General features: G+C 35.9%; 1 protein-coding gene across 1 annotated transcript in view; it reads right to left on the bottom strand.

The window, feature by feature from the left end:
* Positions 1-21,329, bottom strand: part of OCA2 (OCA2 melanosomal transmembrane protein) — a 556,217-nt gene that overhangs the window by 487,561 nt on the left and 47,327 nt on the right. The window contains exons 2-3 of the mRNA XM_027856659.1: positions 10,343-10,441; positions 220-408 (exon numbers count right to left, since the gene is read on the bottom strand). Of these exons, the coding sequence (XP_027712460.1) occupies positions 220-408; positions 10,343-10,441 (288 nt within the window). The remainder of the gene's footprint in view (positions 1-219; positions 409-10,342; positions 10,442-21,329) is intronic.

The raw sequence follows: 21,329 nt of genomic DNA, 5'->3' as shown, positions 1-21,329 counted from the left end.
GCCTTCCTGGCTCCACTCCTGATTATCTAGACTTTTACAATTCCCTTTTACATATTGTCTTTCCCAATTAGAATGTAAGATCCCTGAGGGTAGGATTTGTCTTTTAGTTTATATTCCTTTTCCCAGTGCTCAGGCACATAGCAAAAGCTAAATAATTGCTCTATCTATCTATTAAGAGTTTCCGGTGGTAATATTGACATATGGAGGAAGTATCCTCACCTCAGTTTTGATAGATTGAATTTGACATGAAAACTGTCCAGAAATTCACTCTTCTCTGAGGAAGCAGATGTGGAGAAGCTGACAATTTCATTTCCTAAAAGACCTCTTTGCTCCCAGTCAGCAGCGCTACTGTCCCAAGATTCATCATCCATGAGGGAAACTGAACGGTGAATAGTCATGCGTTGTAACCTGGAAAACATTTTTTTTTAAAAAACTGAAACGAAAACAGTCTTTTTCTTTCAGTAAAGATCTAGGTAAACATCCATGTAATCTAGTCATGTTAATGGAGAGAATCACAGCCAACCTAATTAGACTCCATTACTCATATAAAATGGAAACTTTTTCTGAAGTCATAAGACCCTAGATTGAAATCTACAAGGGACTTTACTGGCCTCCTCATCCAGAAATCCCCATTTCACAGATGAGAAATTGAAGGCTAGAGAGGTTAAGTGATTTGCCGAGGGTCACATAGGCAGAGGAAATAGTAGAACCAAGATTTGAACGCAGGTCCCCTGACTCAACATCCATCTCTTGTTCTACAGTTTCAGGTTGCCTAACACAGAATTCTTGCTTGGAAGATGCCTACTGAGGTTATTTAGTCTATCCATCAGCCTCCCAGTGATCAGTTATAAACCAGAGCTCAACAGAGGGCTACTTGCCCTGTTGGGAGGTATCTACAATGAAAGCCATCCCAGTGCCTGAGCTTCTATTCAGTATAAAACAGCATCACTTTTTTTAATCCAATCATAAATCAAGGCTCAATATACTCCTGCTACAATAGCCTTAATATAATTGATATAATAAAATTTCATATAAATGGCTCTCTTTTCCTCTGTGAAGGCCTTCTGGGTTCTTCTTTTATGGGATTGAAAGAAATATAATTTAGTTTGTTACTCTTCATCCCTCTTTAAACATGGGCCTGAGGGAGAAATATCATGTAATTATCAATGCTCGACTAGCTAGGCAGTGAAATATGACCACGACTCAATAGAATGAGTTATAGGGGTTCAAATACTATCTTAGGTTTAAAGTGAGAAGGGACCTTAGAAGGGAAGGGAAAGGGAAGGAGAAGGAAAGGAAAAGAATAGGCACTTATAAAGCACCTACTATGGGCCAGGTATTGTGCTAAGTGCTTTAACAAATAGTATCTTATTTGATCCTCATAAAGTAGGTGCTATTATTACCACCATTTTACAGTCAAAGAAACTGAGACAAATAGAGAGTAAGACATGGCTTGCTCAGGGTCACAAAGCTAGTAATGGTCTGAGATCTGATTCTGACTTGGGTCTTCCTGACTCCAGGCCCAGTGCTCTATGCAGTGCATCACTTTAGCTACCTCTAGATCTTAGAGGTCATCAAGGGCAATCTCCTCATTATACAAATGAGAAAACTGAGGCCTCAAGAGCTTAAGTGATTCACACTGAAGGTCACACAAGTAGTAAGCAGCAGAGCCAGAATTTTAACCCAGGTCTACCAATGTTAAATTTCATGCTCTTTACACTGTACCATGTTCCCTACCAAAAGAAGTACATATTGGTATTTTTATTAACTTGTCATTTTTAATGAGAACGATTCAAAAACTGTTTGCTGGTCACATAATGGTTTACTTAGAAAATCCTAGGGAATCAGCAAAGAAACTAATTGGAAAAATTAACTACTTCCACAAAGTGGAAGGCTGCAAAATAAAACCACAAAACCCAGCATTTCTATATAATAACAATTTTCAACGGATACATGGTCCTTCAGCACAACTCCCTTGCTGCAGATACACTTTGATTATAAACCAAGGTGCTTGAAATACTACTGGGACCAAAATAATTATACTGTACCAACAAAAATCTGCAAGAATGAGTGGTTACATATGAGCCAAACACATCAAATGAGCCAATTAAATGGGGATATTTTGATTTTTCCAGATGCATATCTCTGCTTTAATACCATTTCACTGCAATAAAAAAAAAAAAAAACCAGACTCATTCACAGGAAGAAGCCCAGAGAGGCAAATTAGGTTGTGTAAAACCAACATGTAGCAAGGTAACAAATGATACAAACATAGCACAGACTTTAAAAATAATCATTAATCTTCTCTAACAATTATGTGGTTCTTCTAGGAAATACTCAGTTGTGAAAGGAATAAATACCACATTCCACCATCTGCTGAACAGACATAAATATAGACAAAACTTTAACTGATGGATTGTTTTCCCTCACAAATAATGAGAATAAATTAATTCTTTCAGAATCTCTGATGAGAACTTTGTCCCATATTACATATAACCACAGACTCTCAAAATTGGAAGGATCCTCAAGAAACCATCTAGTCCAAAACATACTTGAAAAATCATTCATCCTTTAGTACATCTGACAAGTCATCTATTCTTATCCTGAAGACTTCCATTTAAGGGAAACTCACTACCTCCTGAGATAACACATTCCACTTTTATTTTTTTAATTAATTTTATTTTCAATTTACAGAACAAAACAAGCATTTCTATAACACAGTACAATTTTTAAAAAAAGATAGCTCTAAATGTTGGAGATTTTTCCCTTAAATCAAGCCTAAATTTTCCTTTTGAAAACTTTTACCCATTGCTTCTAGTTCTTCCCTCTGGAGCCAAGATGAACAAGGCTAATTCTTCTTTAAAATGATACTCCTCAGAATATTTGAAGAGATCTATCATTTCCTTGCCAAGTCCTATCTTCTCAGAGCTAAACATCACTAGTTTCGTCAAATAATTCTCACACAACATGATTTTTTAGGCTCTTCACCATCCTAGCTGTCATCTTCTAGATGTTCTCCAGGTTATGCGTTATCCTCAAAGTGGGGGATCCAGAAGTGAACAGAGTATTCTAGATGTGGTCCAATTAAGGCAAAGTACAAGTGCCATTTCATTAGTCTGGGAAACTATCCTTCTCTGAATGCAACTTAAGATTGAATTATGAAATTACGAAAATGTTTGCAATCCTCTAAAGTTTGCCCATAGATAAACTATTGCCTCCCCACATTGTACTTATAAAGCTGAATTTTTGAATACATGTATAAGATATTACCTTTATGCCTATAAAATTTGGCCTCATATTTTAACTTGTCAAGATATTTTTGGATCCTGATTCCATGTCTGATATGTTAGCTATTTGGCCTAGCTTTTTGTGTTCTCTAATTTGATTAGCATGCTATATAGACCTTTATCTATCATTCATAAAAATTCTTTACCAATTCAGAACCAAGCACAGATCCCTTATGTACTCTATAGACTGCCCTCTAAATGGACATTGACCTTTAAGGACTACTCTTTGGATTTTCCTATTCATCCAGTCCCAAATCCCCCTAACTGTACTATTATGTAGCCCATATCTCACCATCATTTCTATAAAAATAGCAAAGACTTTGTTAAATATTTAGCTAAAATCTAGGTAAACTATATCTATATAGCATTCCCCTAAACTATCAGTATAATTACACTGCCAAATAAAAAGAAAAAATATGATATACCACTTTTTCCTTTCTTTTTTAAATCTTTTTCTTAATTTTTTTATTATAGACAAATGCTAAAACAAATACATAAGAAAAGAAAAATAAACATTATAATTTAAATATAAAATAAGAAAAAAACAAAAAATGTCATGTGCACAGCAGAACATAGGAGAAGATTCAAAATACATAGCAATAACTTTTCATTTCAAGAAAGCCTATATATTAAATGCTGTGCATTATGTTGAAAACTATTTCTTTTTTTTTTGCTTTCTTATAGGTTTTCTTTTGTTCTCTGCTGTATACTTTTTACTTGGTTCTTTTTTCCTCCTCCCTTCCTCCTACCCACCACCCCAAGGCTATAATTGAGCATTGGAGATATATATATATATATATATATATATATAGGTACTGATATATACATACACTTAAACATAAATACACATACATACATATATACATACATACACACATATATAAACATAAACTTTCCCTAAGAGATTCTACTCCCAATCTTTGTTTTTTTGTTTGTGCATATCTCTTTTTTTTCCTCCCTCTCCTAACCCCTCTACTTTACTTTTACTTGCTACGTTACCCTCCTATTACTTAACATATCCCCACTCCAGCAATCCCTCACTTATCCTCCCATTTCCCTAAATCTAAACCCCCTTCTATATCTTCCTTTTAAGCTATGCCCATACCCTCCCCTCTAAAGATTCCTCCTTTATCCTCTTCCCCCTCCTATCCCCTTAGAATTTTATTTCTTTCTAAATTTAGAAGACTTTTATGCTCTTCTAAATATATATGTATTTTCCCCTCTTAAACCCATTCCCAATAAGAGTAGGTTTACAGAACTAACAGCTCCCCTCTCTGTATTGGTTCTTCCTCTTATACCTCATTTGCAAAAAATAATTACTCTTTTAGCTGTACTTGAATGGTTTTACTTTTTGAAGCCATATCATTCTCAGGTCTACCTCACAAGTTACCTAATTACTAATAACAATGTTAGACATAGGTTTTACATTATTCATACATAAAAGGTTAGACCATTTTTTTTTAAAGATTAGCTCTCCCTATCTCACCCAGGCTGGAAGTTTAGGAAGTTCTCATGGGTCTGTTCCCATTCAGACCAGAGCAGTTTTGACCTACTCAATTTCCAACCCAGCTCTGATTTGTCCTTCTTTAGCCAATCTGGTGGCCCCTTACTCCTTGGATGCTCATATTGACGTTGAACTTGCAGACAAACATCCAACTGGTTTAGTCTACTGCAACTCAGGACTCACAAACTCAAGAGAACTCAGACTCCCTGGTAACAGGGATTACAGGCATGCACTACCAGCCCCCCCCCAAATAGTCTTGAAAACACTGAAAAGATTAACTCTGTTTCAAAATTACTTAAATATAACCTTTTAAAAAGGGAGAGTTTCTTTAAATTCACAAGATGCTTAAATATTAAATAAACAGGAAGCAAATAAACTTGGCAAAAATTAAAATAACAAGAAGCAAGCAAAAATAAAGCTATCAAAAAACTTGCACAATAATCAACCATGCTAATTTGACTAAGATAATGCCAGCCAGGGCAGCTATGTGTCGCAGTGAATAGAGCACAGGGCCTAGAGTCAGGAAGACCTGAATTCAAACCTGACCTCACACACTCACTAGCTGTGTGACCCTGAGCAAGTCACTTACCCTGTTTGCCTAAGTTTCCTCGAAAACCACTCCAGTATCTTTGCCAAGAAAACACCCAAATGGGTCACAAAGAGTCAGATATGACTGAAATGGTTGAACTACAAATGTCAGTTTATACCAAGTAGATGGGTGTACCGGGAAATTTGCCTTGAGCCCTGCTCTATGTCTGCCTGTCTGTCTATTGGTCTGTCTATTAGTCTGTCTGTCTGTCTGTCTGTCTGTCTCTCTCTCTCTCTTTCAGTTAGCCAACCTATAAAAAGGCCTGGCTGCTTAAACTGATGTGGATACAAATGGTGCTCTAAGGATTAAAAAGAATATTAAGGGTTGCTTTTCCGGTACTGTGAGGCCCCTTCTGAGCTTGAGGGCATCCTAAAGTCTCTTCCCTTTATCTTGAAATACCATAAAACTTCCCCTTATCCTGGACCATAAAATTCCTTTTCTCCTTCATCCTGTGTCATGACAATTTCTCCTTATCTTGTAAGCAATCATCTTCCTCATCCTATCCCTAATCTTCAACCCCCATAAGAAACCTTAAAATTACATCATCATCCTACAGGCTGCATAGCTTTCTGTCTGTATAAACCTAGTCCTTCCAAATATCAGGGCCTTTCATTAGCTTCTCGCTATTGGGGCCTGTGAAGCTTTCATATAATAAAGCTCCCAATGAATGGCTGAGAAAAGGTGGTCTAAGTGAATTCTTTCACACCTGAACTGCTCTCTCAAATCTGACCTCAACAAAACCACATGGCAGCTATAACTGGGAAGCCACGGTGTACCATAGCAGCCTCAGGACCTAGTAGCACCATTTCTAAACACCTAACATTGTTCTGGTGAGAGTGACAGGGAGATAGCACGTCTAAGTAGATAAAAAGCTGGCCTTCTAAGTGAGGAACACATATGGTTCAACTCCAGTCTTTGATGTGCACACGCTGTGTGATTTTGGGCAAGTCACTTAAACTCTTGTTATTCCTGGAAATTCTCTAACAATACAAATCGTAAAACAGTTGCAGATCTGCATCAATGAAGAAATTTTTCTCACAGCAAGTTCCCAACACTGATGAAATACAGTCTGAGGCCTAAAATGAATGAATGAATATATTTAAGAGTAGATGTAGAAATGGTCCTTCCCAAAGTAATTAGCAACCTGTCTATCATAACTTTGACCTGGGACTTTCTTCTTGGAACACAGTGGTGGCCTAAGGAAAGGTACCATCTGTTCCAACAGGTTCTAGTTCTTGGGATAGCAGAAGTCTTTTTGTGTGCCATAATTCCTTTTGGCAGTCTGGTGAAGCTTATAACTCCACACAGGAAGAATGCTTTGGGAAATAATTGCAGAAATGATAAAGTTCAGTTAGAAGTTAAGCAGGGGTGGGGAACCTGCAGCCTCAAGGTCACATGTGGCCTTCTAGGTCCTTGGGTACAACCTTTTGACTGAGTCCAAGTTTTATAGAACAAATCATTAAAGGATTTGTTCTGTGAAGTTTGGATTCAGTCAAAGGGCCACAATTGAGGACCTAGAGGGCCACATGTGGCCTCAAGACCACAGGTTCTCCACCCCTTGGAAAATATAGTTTACAGACCCCTTGAAATCCATCCAGTGAAGCCTTGTGTTCTCCTTGGACCCCAGGTTAAGAACTTCTGTACTATCATAGCAATTGAGCTCATTCTGGGGGACCATGGAAGAGGGGAAATAGCTGACTATTCTCAATGCACTTATGTTACCCCCTGTTCCTTCTTCCCAGGCCCAACATCTATCCCATAAAACATTGAGCATAACCATAGTCAAGTTCAGTATTTAGCGAGAAGAGTTAGCACTTAATATTAAAATCATGGCACCTGAAAACACTTCATGATTTGAATCTGGGGACAAAGACAACACAATCCTGACATAAGAAATAATAAAAGAGATCCGTTCTTCAAAATGAATTCCGGAGTGGATTCAGTCAAAGGGCCACATTTGAGGAGCTAGAAGGCCACATGTGGCCTCAAGACCAAAGGTTCCCAACCCCTGGACTGTGCCAATCTTTCAGGACAAGAGTCAGTCCCCAGACCTGCCCAAACTGATTTGTTTGTACTCACTGTGGTACTTATTCAATTCTTTAACCTCAACAATTATTCATTTTTCTTTAATTATTAAATTCTGAATTCCATATCAATTCAAATCAACAAATACTTAAACAGCAGCTGCTTTATGCAAAGCACTGTATAACTGACTTCTTGGAAAGGCATGTCTCACTTTGATGTAGAATTGAAGAAAAAAAAATCTCATTTCTACACACTTAAGATAAATCAATTTTATAGATTTTTTACAACTTTGTTATGCTTTGTTTGTATTTTTAAAGTTATTTTTATTTTTAAAGTTATGTTTTTGGTTAGCTTGGTTTTGCAAATTCAGGCTCTTTCAATGCAGCTGGTATGGAATCCTGTGAGCTATAGCTGTGGTGCTGAAATGAGAAGCATTTAATGAGTAAATTGAAACACTGTTTAAAAGGTATTGATTCCAAGAGTTGGAGGGAGAGGAACCATTATTGTTTCTAAAAATAAAAGAGAACGAGAGAAGAAGTCAAGAAGAAAGAAAACTTTCTGCGAAAAAATATTCAATGTAGTCACAATGTTGGCAGAGATGAAGAGGAAAGGATGAAGGGAATAAACTTTCATATATCACCTACTATATGCAAGGAACTGTGCTAAGCACTTTATAAATATTATCTCACTTGATCCTCACAACATCTTCAAAAGGTAGGTATTGTTATTAGCCACGTTTTTTTAGTTGAGGAAATTGAGGCTGAAAGGAGTTAAGTGACTTGCCCAGGGTCACAGGGTTAGTAAGTATCTAAAGCTGAATTTGAACTCTGGTCTTCTTAACTCCAGGACCAATGTGACTGTAATCCTTTTCTTTCTGTTTCTATCCATGGTTTAGGGATTATCTGTGACTTTCCTTTATTTTCCATCCTAACATGAAAAACTAGGCAATGTGGAGCAAGATGGAATGGCAAGACTGTTTTAACTAATTCACTAAGAAAGCAAATGTTACTTCTGTAGCTGTGGTGGAAAGAAACCACAGGTAAATGGGGAGAAGCAGACTGCAAAAGATTTTAATAACAAGCTGCATAGAAACCTTGAAATACATCAATTCTGTGACTATACCCTAAAAATTTCTGACTCTAAGGCAAGGTTTTTTAACCTTTCTCATGGCATGGGCCACTTGGCAATCTGGTGAAACAGATGGATTTGACAGAATAATTTTTCCAATAATTGAAAGAAGATAGAAATTTCAGTTAGAGGTGAGGCACCTGAAATCTTCTCCCCTTTGGGGGTATATGGACCTTGAGTTAAGAACCCCTGCTCTAATTCTGAAGTTTCAGAGGGAATTAGAAAGTGAAGTTCTACTCATGAGTAGGATAATAATAATAATAATAACTAAATTTTATTTTATTTTTAATATATCTTCATTTTAACCAATTTATTTTTTTTATTTTTTCCCTTAATAATATTTTTTCCAATTACATGTAAAGATAGTTTTCAACATTCATTTTTGTAAAATTTTGAGTTTTAAATTTTTCTTCCTCCCTTCCCTCCCCCCTTCCCAAGAATGGAAAGCAATCTGATATAGGTTATACATGTACAAACATGTTAAACGTATTTCCACATGAGTCGTGTTGTGAAAGAAGAATCAGAACAAAAGGGGAAAACCACGAGAAAGAAAAACACAAAATAAAAAAGAGAAAATGATATGCTTTGATCTGTATCCAGACTCCATAGTCCCTTCTCTGGATGCGATTAGTGTTTTCCAGAGTCTTTTGGAATTATCTTGGATCACTGTATTGCTGAGAAGAGCTAAGTCTATCACAGTTAATCATCACACAATGTTGCTGTTGCTGTGTACAATGTTCTCCTGGTTCTGCTCACTTCTCCCAGCATCAGTTCATATAAATCTTTCCAGGTTTTTCTGAAATCTGCCTACTCATCAATATAATAACTAAATTTTATAGTGCTTACTATGTGTTAGGCATTGTGCTAAGCACTTTACAATTATTGTTTCATTTGATCTTCACAACAATCCTGGGGAGGCGGGGAAGTAGGTGTGATTATTGTCCCCATTTCACAGATGAGGAAACTGAGGTCAAAAGGGGTAAAGTGACTTGCCCAGGGTCACAGAGCTAATAAACATCACAGGCTAGATTTGACCTTGTCTTCCTGACTCCAAGCCTAGCACTCTAGCTACCTGACAAGATTATATAGAGTTGGCAAGAATGTTAGAGGCCTTCTAGTTCACCCCTTCATTTAAGAGATAAGGAAACTGAGACCCAAATAAGTTAAGTGATTTGTCCAAAGTCATTTTTGTAGTAAAATAACCAACAGATTAGAACCTAAATCTTAGGACTCTTAATTCTAGTGCTCTTTGTAGTGGTCTCTTCCTTTTGAAAACTATGCCGTCTTTGTTTGGGGAGGTAGAGAAAAGGGCATTAGGACCTGGACCTGTGATTTCATGAGTATAGGGAATGTCTAGTTAGGAAACCATTACTACTGATGTAGATCAGTGCCCCCTTTCCAACTCCTTGGCAACTTAATAATTTAGTCACACAGGACATTGAGAGGTTTAGTGACTTTCCTGGGATCACACAGTACTGTGTCAGAGAATGACTTCCACTCTGGTCTTCCTGACTCCAAGGTTTATTCTTCAACTAGTCAATCAATATATATTGATTAAGTGCCTACTATGTGCCAGTTACTGCTGCTTCTCAAAAATTACTTTGTATATACCTTATATGTATGTATATGTTATTTCCTCACAGTAGGATGTTAGCTCATTGAGGGAAGGGACTCTCATTTGTGTTCCCATTGTCTCTAGCATAGTTCCTGATGCACACAGTAGGTAATTAGTAAATGTTTAATGAATTCAAGTGAGAACTAGTATGCAGTTATGCTCAAGAATCTGAATTATGCAGAGAAAATCCTCACCCATTTTCTTCTGAGGAAGTCTTCAACAAAGGAGTCTTTTCAGTAAAGCAGCTATCCTTAGACCTAGAACTGAAGAATTTGGGTAGAGTAAAATGGGATCTAAGAAAAGAAAAAGAAAAAGGGGGGAAAAAAAGGAAGAACAATGAATTACCAATGCAAAAGAAAATTGATGTATTCCTAACTGAAAGTCAGATTAACAGGGGACTGTGTTCAAACCACATTTTTCATTTTTATGTTTTACATTTCAACTCACCTTAAAAGTTATAAGGAATGAATTTTCAGAAGCTTAGAGTGTTTAGAAGGGAAGATGAAATGCAATCCTCGTATAGACATAAACCAGATTTGATTCTTAAAGCATAAATCATCATAAGAACTAAAGTATCATGGGGACACATGATTTTAGAATCATTTAAAATTAACAATAGATTTCTCACCACGTCTGCTATTCCAAGCAGGACTTTTAATCAAAAGAAATATTAAAGCTGTGATGGGCCTTTTTATAGATAGAAATTTCTGTTTCCTAAGGTCACACTATGGCCATATTAAAGAAAGAAAGAAACCAACTAGCTGCTTCAGTTAAAAGACAAAATAGCAGATGCCAAATATGGCAAGAACAAAAAGGCCAAAAGAAACTAGGGACATGTGGTTTCATACACAAAGCAAAAAGTCACATAACTTGCCCATTGAGTAGGTTTTTTTTTTAAAGGCCTTTGTGAAAAAGACAATAAGTTGCAAAGTTTCCAATTTGACATCTATATAAACAAGATTAAGATTAAAAAACACCTTCATCACTTTTATTTTGACTCAGTAGTCTAAAGATACATATGGTATGCTAACCTTGTGGCTTATTACAATAACTATAATAAATAGAAATATTTCATTTTTAAACCAATAAGCTGCCTTTCTCAGTGGAGTTTAGAGCACTCTTCAAATGTTGGACTTTACCCTTGAAAAGTGAATAAAATGATTACTTTGCCGAATATATCTGGTTTGTATGTTCAGTTCATTTGTTCAAATGTACCATAAAGTAGTTTTTTAAATTCTATTTCTCACAGACTAATTCTCTCTAATCTGATAGCAAATTATGCCCAAAAAATTAAGAATTTTCATCTTCATCTTACATAATAGGAAAGTTCCAATTCAATTTAAAAGGCTTTACTAAGTACTTACTAAGTTTTAGGGCACTGTGGTAGGTGGTGGGGATAAAAAAAATCATTCCTGCCTTCAAGATGTTTGTATCCTACTTGGAGGGTACCACATGTGCACAGATAAACAAAAATAAAACAAATAAACACAAAAGACCATTAATAACAAGTGACATGAAAGGTACTGAAGGAGACCAGTACTCCCATAAAAACCCTAACTAGGATCTAAGAGGACACTAGATTGAATAATGACCGAGAAAGCCAAAGAGAAATACCAGGAAGCTCCTCCATCCCTCCATCCAAACAAACAATACACAAGAACACAAGAAGGTAAGCCTACAGGAGCATAGCAAAGGGCTCCATGTGTGAAAGCAGAAACCAACAAGAGCTTTAGTTAAACAGGGCCTTAAAGCTGGGTTTGTTTGTTTGTTTCAATTAATGAGCATTTATTTTCTCTCCCTCCTATTAAATTTTTTTTAAAGCTTATAACAAATAAACTGTCAAAAGAGACAAAGTCAAGCATTGGCCATGTTCAAAAATATATGTCTAATGCTGTATCTTGAGTGCGTCATTTCTTTGTCAGGAGGCTGGCTGGATTCTTCATCATTGGTCCTTAATTGGTCATAATTGATCATTGCATTGATCAGTTTGTAAGTCTTAAAAATTTTTTTTCTTTACAATGCAAACAGGACTTAAAATTGATAGGATTCCATCCCCAAGGCCAGATGGATTCTACCAAACATTTAACGAACAATTAATTATAATACTATATAAACTATTTGGAAAAATAGTCAAATATGGTACTGATACCTAAACCAGCAAGAGCCAAAACAGAGAAAGAAAATTATAGACCAATTTCTCTAATGAATAATAATGCAAAAAATTTTAAATAAAATACTTGCAAGGAGATTACAGAAATATATCACAAGGATTACACACTATGACCAGGTGAAATTTATACTAGGAATGCAGGGCTGGTCCAATATTAGGAAAACTATGAGCATAATTGACCATATCAATAACAAAACCTACAGAAATAATATCATTATCTCAATAGATGCAGAAGTCTTTGACAAAATACAGCACCCACTCTTATTTTAAAAAAAAAAGAAAGCATAGGAAGAAATGGAGCTTTCCTTAAAATGATAAGTAGTATCCATCTAAACCTATCAGCAAGCATCATCTGTAATGAAGACAAGCTAGAAGCCTTCCCAATCAGGTCAGGGGTGAAGCAAAGGAGCCCATTATCACCACTATTATTCAATATCAGTCTAGACATGCTAGTTATAGCAATAAGAAAAGAAAAAGAAATTCAAAGAACTAGAATAAGCAATGAGAAAATAAAACTATCACTTTTGGCAAATGATATGATGGTATACTCAGAGAATACTAGAGAATCATCTAAAAAACTAATTGAAATAATTGACAATTTTATAAAAGTTGTAAGTTTTTTTTGTGCAAAACCCACAGAAATCATCAGCATTTCTATATTACCAACAAAGCTCAGCAAAAAGAGATAGAAAGAGAAATTCCATTGAAAATAACTGTAGACAATATAAAATACTTGTGAGTCTACTTGTCAAGATAAAACCAGGAACTCTATGGGCATAATTAACAAAATACTTTTTCACACAAATAAAGTCAGATCTGAAAAACTGGAAAAATAGTAATTGCTCAAGGGAAAGCTGAACCAATATGATAAAAAATGATGATTTTACCTAAATTAATTTACTTATTCAGTGCCACACCAAACTACCAAAAATATTTTATAGAACTAGAAAAAACAACAAAATTCATCTGAAAGAAAAAATGTCCAGAATATCAGAGGAAATAATGAAAAAAAAATGTGAAGGAAAGTAGATTAGCCATATCAGATCTCAAAATATATTATAAAGTGGTAATCATCAAAAACAATCTGGTAATGGCTAAGAAATAGAGTGGTGGATCAGTGGAATAGATTAGGTACACAATACACAGTAGTAAATAAACATAGTAATCTAGTGTTTGATAAACCCAAAGATCTAAGCTTTTGGGACAAGAACTCACTATTTGACAAAAACTGCTGGGAAAAAAGGGAAATAGTATGGCAAAAACTAGATATACACCAACATCTTACACTGTAAAACCAAGATAAGGTCAAAATAGGTACATGATTTCGAAACAAAGGGGGATACCATAAGTAAATTAGGGGAGCATGGAATAGTTAACTTGACAGATCTATGGATAAGGGAAGAATTTGTGACCAAACTAGAGATAGAGAACATTATGTGATATAAAATGGATATTGATTATGTTAAATTAAAAATTTTCTGGGGGCAGCTAGATGGTGCAGTGGATAGAGCACTGGTCCTAGAGTTAGGAGGACCTGAGTTCAAATCTGGCCTCAGACACATGATATTCACTAGCTGTGTGACCCCAGGCAAGTCACTTAACCCTGATTGCCTCACCAAAAAAAAAAAAAAAAAAATTCTGTACAAACAAAACCAAGGCAGGCAAAATTAGAAGCAAAGCAGAAAGCGGGGGTGGGGGGGGGGAATTTTTAGGCAAGTATCGCTGATGAATGCCTCATTTTTCAAATATTTGGAGTCAAATTTATAAGAATATAAGTCAATCCCCAGTTGATAAATGGACAAAGGATATGAATAGGCAGTTTTCAGACAAAGGAATCAAAGCTATCTATAGTCATATAAAAATGCTTTAAATCACTATTTGATTAGAGAAATGCAAGTTAAAACAACACTGAGGTACCACCTTATACCAATCAGATTGGTTAATATGACAGAAAAGTAAAATAATAAAAGTTGGAGGAGATGTGGGGAAATTGAGGTACTAATACATTGTTGGTGGAGTTGTTAAATGATCCAACCATTCTGGGTAGCAATTTGGAACTATGCCCAAAGGGCTATAAAACTGTTCATTCCCTTTGACCTAGCAATACTGCTACTAGGTCTCTATCCCAAAAGGATAATAAAGGGGGTGGAGGGAAGGACCTATTTGTATAAAAATTTTTATAGCAGCTCTTTTTGTGGTGGCAAAGAATTATAAATTAAAAGGATGACCATTAATTGAGGACTGGCTAGAGAAGTTGTGGCATATGCTTGTAATAGAAAACTATTGTGCTATAAGAAATGATGAGCAAGATGATTTCAGAAAAACTTGGAAAGACTTATATGAACTGATGCAAAAAGAAGACTTATATGAACTGATGCAAAAAGAAATAAGGAAAACATTGTACACAGTAACAGAAATACTATATGAGAATCTACTGTGAATGACATAGCTATTCTCAGCAATACAATGATCCAAGAAAATTCTGAAGGACTCATGATGAAAGATGCTATCCTCCTCCAGAAAGAGAACTGATGGAGTCTGAATGCAGATTGAAGCGTACTATTTTTCTTTTCTTTCTTTCTTTTTTTTTTTTTGGTCAGGGCTTTCTTTCACAACATGACTAATATGGAAATATGTTTTATATGACTACATCTGAATAACCTATATCAAACTGCTTATCATGTCAATGAAGGTGGAGAGGAGGGAGGGAGACAATTTGGAACTCAAAATTTTAAAAAAAACTAGTGTTAAAAATTGTTTTTCATGCAATTGGGAAGAAATAAAAAATTTTTTTAAAAAAAACTTATAGGATCTCAGAATGGGGACACACCAAAGGAGGCAGATGCTAGCCTGGTTTCCAAAATAAGCGTCCTAAAACTGCAGGAGCTCTGAACCAGTAAGATGAATTCAATAATCTCCAAAGGGATTCATGATGATGGATTATATTGTAAACAAAGAAAAAGGAAAAGAAATGAGATGCTTTTCACCCAACTCTGGATTAAAAGAAGAGTTCTGATCAAATGAGAGATAGAGATAATCATATAAAATGGACAATTTTGAGTACATAAAATTGAAAAGTATCTATATACAGTTCCCCCTCTCTTATCCCCTTCCCCCCTATTTTCCTGTAGGGTAAGACAGATTATATATATATATGTGTGTGTGTGTGTGTGTGTGTGTGTGTGTGTGTGTGTGTGTGTGTGTGTGTATATATGTATATGTATATACACATATATATTGTAGTATAAAGTGCATCCTGGACAGCATCTCTGGGCAGAGCAGGTTCTAGAGCATTGTGCTGTCCTACATAAAGTACTTAAATCCAATTCACCTGCATGTCATGGCATCACTGCCCTGATGTCATGGTCCTCTTTGACAACAAAGGACAAACAACAACTTCTGTGCTCTCCAGCTGACTATCCATACCAATATGCCAGAATCAAACACTATTAAATACCCACTTCTTCAATAAATTTTATCATAATTTGAAGTGTTGTAAAGGTCACATTTCTGTGCTATTACAAAAATAATTAGTATGTACATGATGACTAACACATACACATCTGGGTTCGGAAAAACCAGGTATATAAATGTGTCCAATTTTAGTTATCCTTGTGAATGGAGAATAGCAAAAGTAAGAATAATACTTCTAGTTGTTCCTAAATCAGTTCCTTAATTTTGATTTGTTCTTTTGTTCATAGCGTCCAGTTTTCTATAATTCACAACATTTTGAACAAAATAATGAGTATGAAAGATTTAAATTTCTCCATCTTGCCTCCTTGATAGGGCTGAAAGGATTTCATCATCACCTACATTCCTAAAAATCAGAGTCCTAATGGACATGGTGGTGACACTCCTATAATCTCTGCTAACAAGGAGGCTGAGGCTGGTAGACTACTTGAGCTTGGCAGTTCTGAGCTTCAATAGTGCTAAGGTTGGTCAGGTGTCTGTACTAAATCTGGCACCAAGACAGTGAGCACCTGAGAGTGAAGGGTCACCAGGCTACTGAAAAGGGGTAAAGCAACCCAGATAGGAAAAGGAGTCCAGAATATTTTTTCTGGAACATTTCCCTCAGGTCAGATGTTATATTTTACAAAATCTATGAAAGTTAGTCTAGTTTGACAAGTACAGATAGGTTTCCATCATCACCTACCTTCCTGAGAATCAGAGGTCTGAAAAGGTCTCATTCAGAAGCAGGACAAAGAGAGAGTACAAGCACAGAAGCCTAGACTATTTAACTTATTTTATTTGTTCCTAATTTAGTCATTAAGAACTAAACTCAGTGTGTATACGCCAAATTTCCCCACCCTCGCTGATTAGTAGTGGGATAGAATCTGTATGTGATCATTATACTTTCGGCTTGGGCAAGATAGGGAAACTGAGTTTAAAAAAAATCAAAAGCCTGAAAAGATCTCACTCTGAGGCAAGGCACAGAAAGAATACAATTTCTATTCTTTTGTTCCATGCTAGGAATAGAAAGAATAATTTCTTAATACTGTTAGTTCCATAAGTATTCATTGAACAACTCCCAGAAGCTCAGCTCAATTGGGTGCCATCTTAAGCAGAACTAACCACCCTTTCCCTAAGTTATTTGTCTTTCTAACTCACAACTTCATTAAAAGTATAGAAAATCATAGGATCATAGAGGTAGAGCTGGAAAGAGACTTCAAGTGGCATCTAGTCCATAGGTTCCCCCAGTGAGTGATACTGCCCCCTGGGGGGGGCACTGGGCTATAGTAGCTTCAGGTGCAATTGGGGGGCATTGAATAAAAATGAGGGGGTGGTAGAAGCATAAGAAAAAAAAAGAAAAGATAAGAAAATTTTGAAAAAACATTCATACATGTTTCATCTGTTGTGTAACAGAGTTAAACTCATTGTGATTACATTATTTTCCAAATAAACACACAAAATGCAAATTACAACAGATCAGCAGTCAAGTCCTCTGACAAGTCTTAAGCAAATGTTGGCAGGCCAACATGCACTGGCAGGAATATGTGCGTGTAATGACTTGTTTATAATATGATACTATGCAGTTACATGATGCAATATTGTGTCATTGAAATTTCAACGCAGAAAAAAACCCACAAATTTACAATAAATTGTTAAATTTAAGATGTGTCATTTAAAAAAATATTTTATATATTTTTAAATGATGCAAATATCAAAAAAAAGTTAAATAAAGTAGATTTCCAAGGGGACACTGAGTAATTTTTTTAAGGGGGTAGTAGGCCAAATAAGTTTGGGAACCTCTGATCTAGTCCAATTGCTTTTTAACTCTGAAGAAACAAAGGCCCAGGGAGGTTAAACAATTTGCCCGAGGTCACAAGATAGTAAATGTCAAGGAAGAGATTTGAACCCGAGTTCTTTGAATATGGAGCTAATGTTCTTGTCATTTAATTGTCTTCCAATCCACATAGTAGCTGTTGGACTTTAGGCTACCTGCAAGAGTTCAAAGGAAAATGTCAATCCAGAATTTAAGTGGGTAAAGTAGGTGAGGTTCAACTTCACAATAAGTTGAAAACAAATGTCCCACAAATAAGCAACAATGCATTTTATCCACCTTCACACAACTGAGAGCTGGTTACAAAAGTATTTTATATGTAACTCCAGGTTAAGTTACAGAATACAGGAATATCCCACAGGAAAAAAAAAATGTGTGTTATCTGCCAATTTTGCTAAAGAGGAAAGAAAATAGAGGTCACCTTAAATGTTCACTCAATTTGAAGGATAAAATGGCATATATCCAGAGAGAAGGTATAAGCATAGCCTGATATATCCAGAATTAATAAACCTTCAACTTCTATCTCAATATTCTAGCTTTCATAAAGTCCAAATTATACATTCTCCATTATCTTTTTACTTCCATTTTCAACAGCAGTATTTTAAAAGAAAGTTCATCTCCCACATCATTTATACTTCACCTCTCATTTACATTTATCAAAATATCATATCATAAGAATTATCTGGTACACAGAATATTTTTTCTGGAACATTTCCCTCAGGTCAGATGTTATATTTTACAAAGTCTATGAAAGTTAGTCTAGTTTGACAAGTACAGATAGGTTTCCATCATCACGTACCTTCCTGAGAATCAGAGGTCTGAAAAGGTCTCATTCAGAAGCAGGACAAAGAGAGAGTACAAGCACAGAAGCCTAGACTATTTAACTTATTTTATTTGTTCCTAATTTAGTCATTAAGAACTAAACTCAGTGTGTATATTTACATAAGATAATATGGAAATTAATTCTCTGAGCCAAGTGTTTGACACTTTTTTCTTCCCAATTGGGGCTATCTTTACACTAGAAATACTGTTGCTAATTAGAACATTTTTTTAAATGCAGGAATAAGATCCTAACCTATTGGTTTTTATGAAGTAAACATCTGGCTCAGAGCACTCATGGAAATAGGCCCTGCCCAATTCACCCAGGACCCAAAAGCAATCAGGGTGGGCCTAATGATTATTGGGCAACAATTTCAAGAGGAAATTTCATATTACCTGTCCCTTGTTATTGATGGATTGCCATGGGCAAAGAATGTATTACTAAGCGTCCAGCTTATATGAGAGGAAACTCTCCACACTTAGCTATGTGAATCCTCAGAAAGCAGACCTAATTTGTTGCTGGGACAGATAATGAGCGACTATGAGTCATGAAATAACACAGTCATTGAAGAGCTGAAGTTTCAGGTCACCCAAAAGGCAAGAAAGAAGCACATGGTGGATATCAGTAGATTGTAACATCCTTCCTATAAGAGTTGCACAAGATGATGCAACTAGACAAATAGATGGTGCAGTAGATAGAGGACTCCTGCTGACTTAGAACATCATAGAGGAAATAGTTGTTTCACTTATCTAGAGCTTGTCTCTTGCACCGGTGGAATAGTAGCTATGTGTTGGGGGTTAGAAGGTCACCAAACTGCTCCCCTACCCCAAACAACTCCTTCACACTAGCCAAGTAAGTTCATTTTATCTGGGTTAAATCATTCAGTTATCTAGAAGGACAGTCTTAAGCTAGGTAACACAATATTGGGGGTAACTTGATTTGATCATCATTACCAACTAATGATGCATCACTTCACTTGCCTATGAACATTTATAAGCAAGGAAGCTCACAATGAAGGAGTACTTTGCTTTCCTCTTCAACAATGAGACATTTAGTGACATACACTTCCTGGTGAGCAAAAGAATGAACTTACAGCTTTGCCATGAGCCCTGCCAAAATGTCCTCTGCAATTCAGAGGCCTTACTACCTGTCATGAAGGTACCTCCAAAGAACCACTGAATCTTGTCATCTATCCTACAGCTGAACTTTCAGACATGTGTTGTCTCCACCCATTAGAACATGTACTTGTTTAAAGAAAGGACTGACTCACTTTTTTAATGTGTATTCTTGATGCTTAGCATGTCGCTTGGTACCACAGTGATCCCTTAATAAAAGTTTTTCATCCATTAATTTTTAGTAGAAATCAACCCTCTGAGGACATAGGGACAACTTAGAGTCAGGAAGACAGTTTTAGAGACCTAGGTTCAAAATCTAAGACACTAGCTGTGAGATCCTGGGCAAGTCATCTATCCTTGATGGACCTGAGTTTGTACATCTATAAAATAGCAGTAATGAAAGTAACTATGTTACAGGTTTATTGCAATGATATAATTTGTATATGATGCAAAATAAGTAGAGCTGAGAAAAAAAAAATATGTTGCTCAATCATGTCCAACTTTTCATGACCCCCATTTGGGGTTTTCTTGGCAAAGATACCAAAGTGGTTTTCCATTCCTTCTCCAGTTCATTTTCCAGATGAGGAAACTGAGGCAAACTGGGTTAAGTGACTTGTCCAGGGTCACACAGCTAGGAAATGTCTGAGGATGGTTTTGAACTCGGGTCTTCTTGACTCCAGGCCTAGCCCTCAGCAACCACACATAGAAAAGTCAAAAGAGAATGCTGTGAAATCATGAGGAACAAGTATGGCTCAACAGAAGAGACATGAAAAACATTTTCACATCAACCGTCCACTAGCATAATATATTACACATATTTTCTGACTTTTTCAATGGTTTGATCACTTGTGCTTTTTTCCTCTTTTTTGTTGTTAAAAAATTTTATTTGTTATATGGAATGGCTCTCTGGGGAGTGGAAAAGGAAATATACTGGGGTAAACTATGGTGACATAAAATAAAACAAGATATCCAATAAAAATTTATTTTAAAAATAAAAATTAATTTAAATATTTTAAGTAAATGTTGCAAAATTCTAAAAAACAAACATGACCCAAAAGAAAAAGAAAAAAAGATAGCCCCACCCCACCCCTTTGCAGCACATGTAGGAAGTTTACCAATGTTGTACATTACACATATTTTCTGACTTAGTAATAATGAGTTATGCTAATTTTTTCTTCCCTCTCTGTTTCTTTTTCCTTTTTTTGTCTTCATAAATTCTTTGAGATAACTCTCTGAGAGGGGAAGAAGGAAGGATACCAGGGAAAATTGGTGATATTTTTAAAAATCACTAAAAATTATTTTAAATTCGTTAGCACAGCATGGACTACACCAAGTTAGTCCCTCCCTCAAGACACAACTTGAACGCCATCTTCCTTCTGTGTGTATATGTATGTGCATGTGCACATGTGTGCATACATATGCTTAAGTTCACTAATTGAGTGACTTTGAATAAATCATTTCATGCCTATCTGAACCTCAGTTTCCTAAAATATAAGAGGTCCTGGGACAAAACAAGTAGCCAATACTCAAAGCCTTTCCAATTTGGTAGTATGCCCCCTTTGAGAGGCTGAACTCACCTCCATGCTATAAAGGAAGCAACAGAGAATGATTTTAGTGGGAAGGGTCCAACCTCTTCCAAATTTGTTTTTTTTTTTCCTTTGGGATAAATCCTTAATGCCATGACAATAAAAATGTTTCATTACAACACTTGCAATAAAGCCATGAACTTATCAAGAAGTTCTAGAATATCTCCTCCCCCCTTTCTAATTCCTTTCATGAACAAATTGATCCAGCC

The sequence above is a fragment of the Vombatus ursinus genome, unplaced genomic scaffold (assembly GCF_900497805.2).
Source record: "Vombatus ursinus unplaced genomic scaffold, bare-nosed wombat genome assembly UNPS02011591.1, whole genome shotgun sequence".
Classification (NCBI taxonomy): domain Eukaryota; kingdom Metazoa; phylum Chordata; class Mammalia; order Diprotodontia; family Vombatidae; genus Vombatus; species Vombatus ursinus.
Note: the sequence above shows the minus strand (reverse complement) of the source record. Positions and strands in the feature narration are given on the sequence as shown.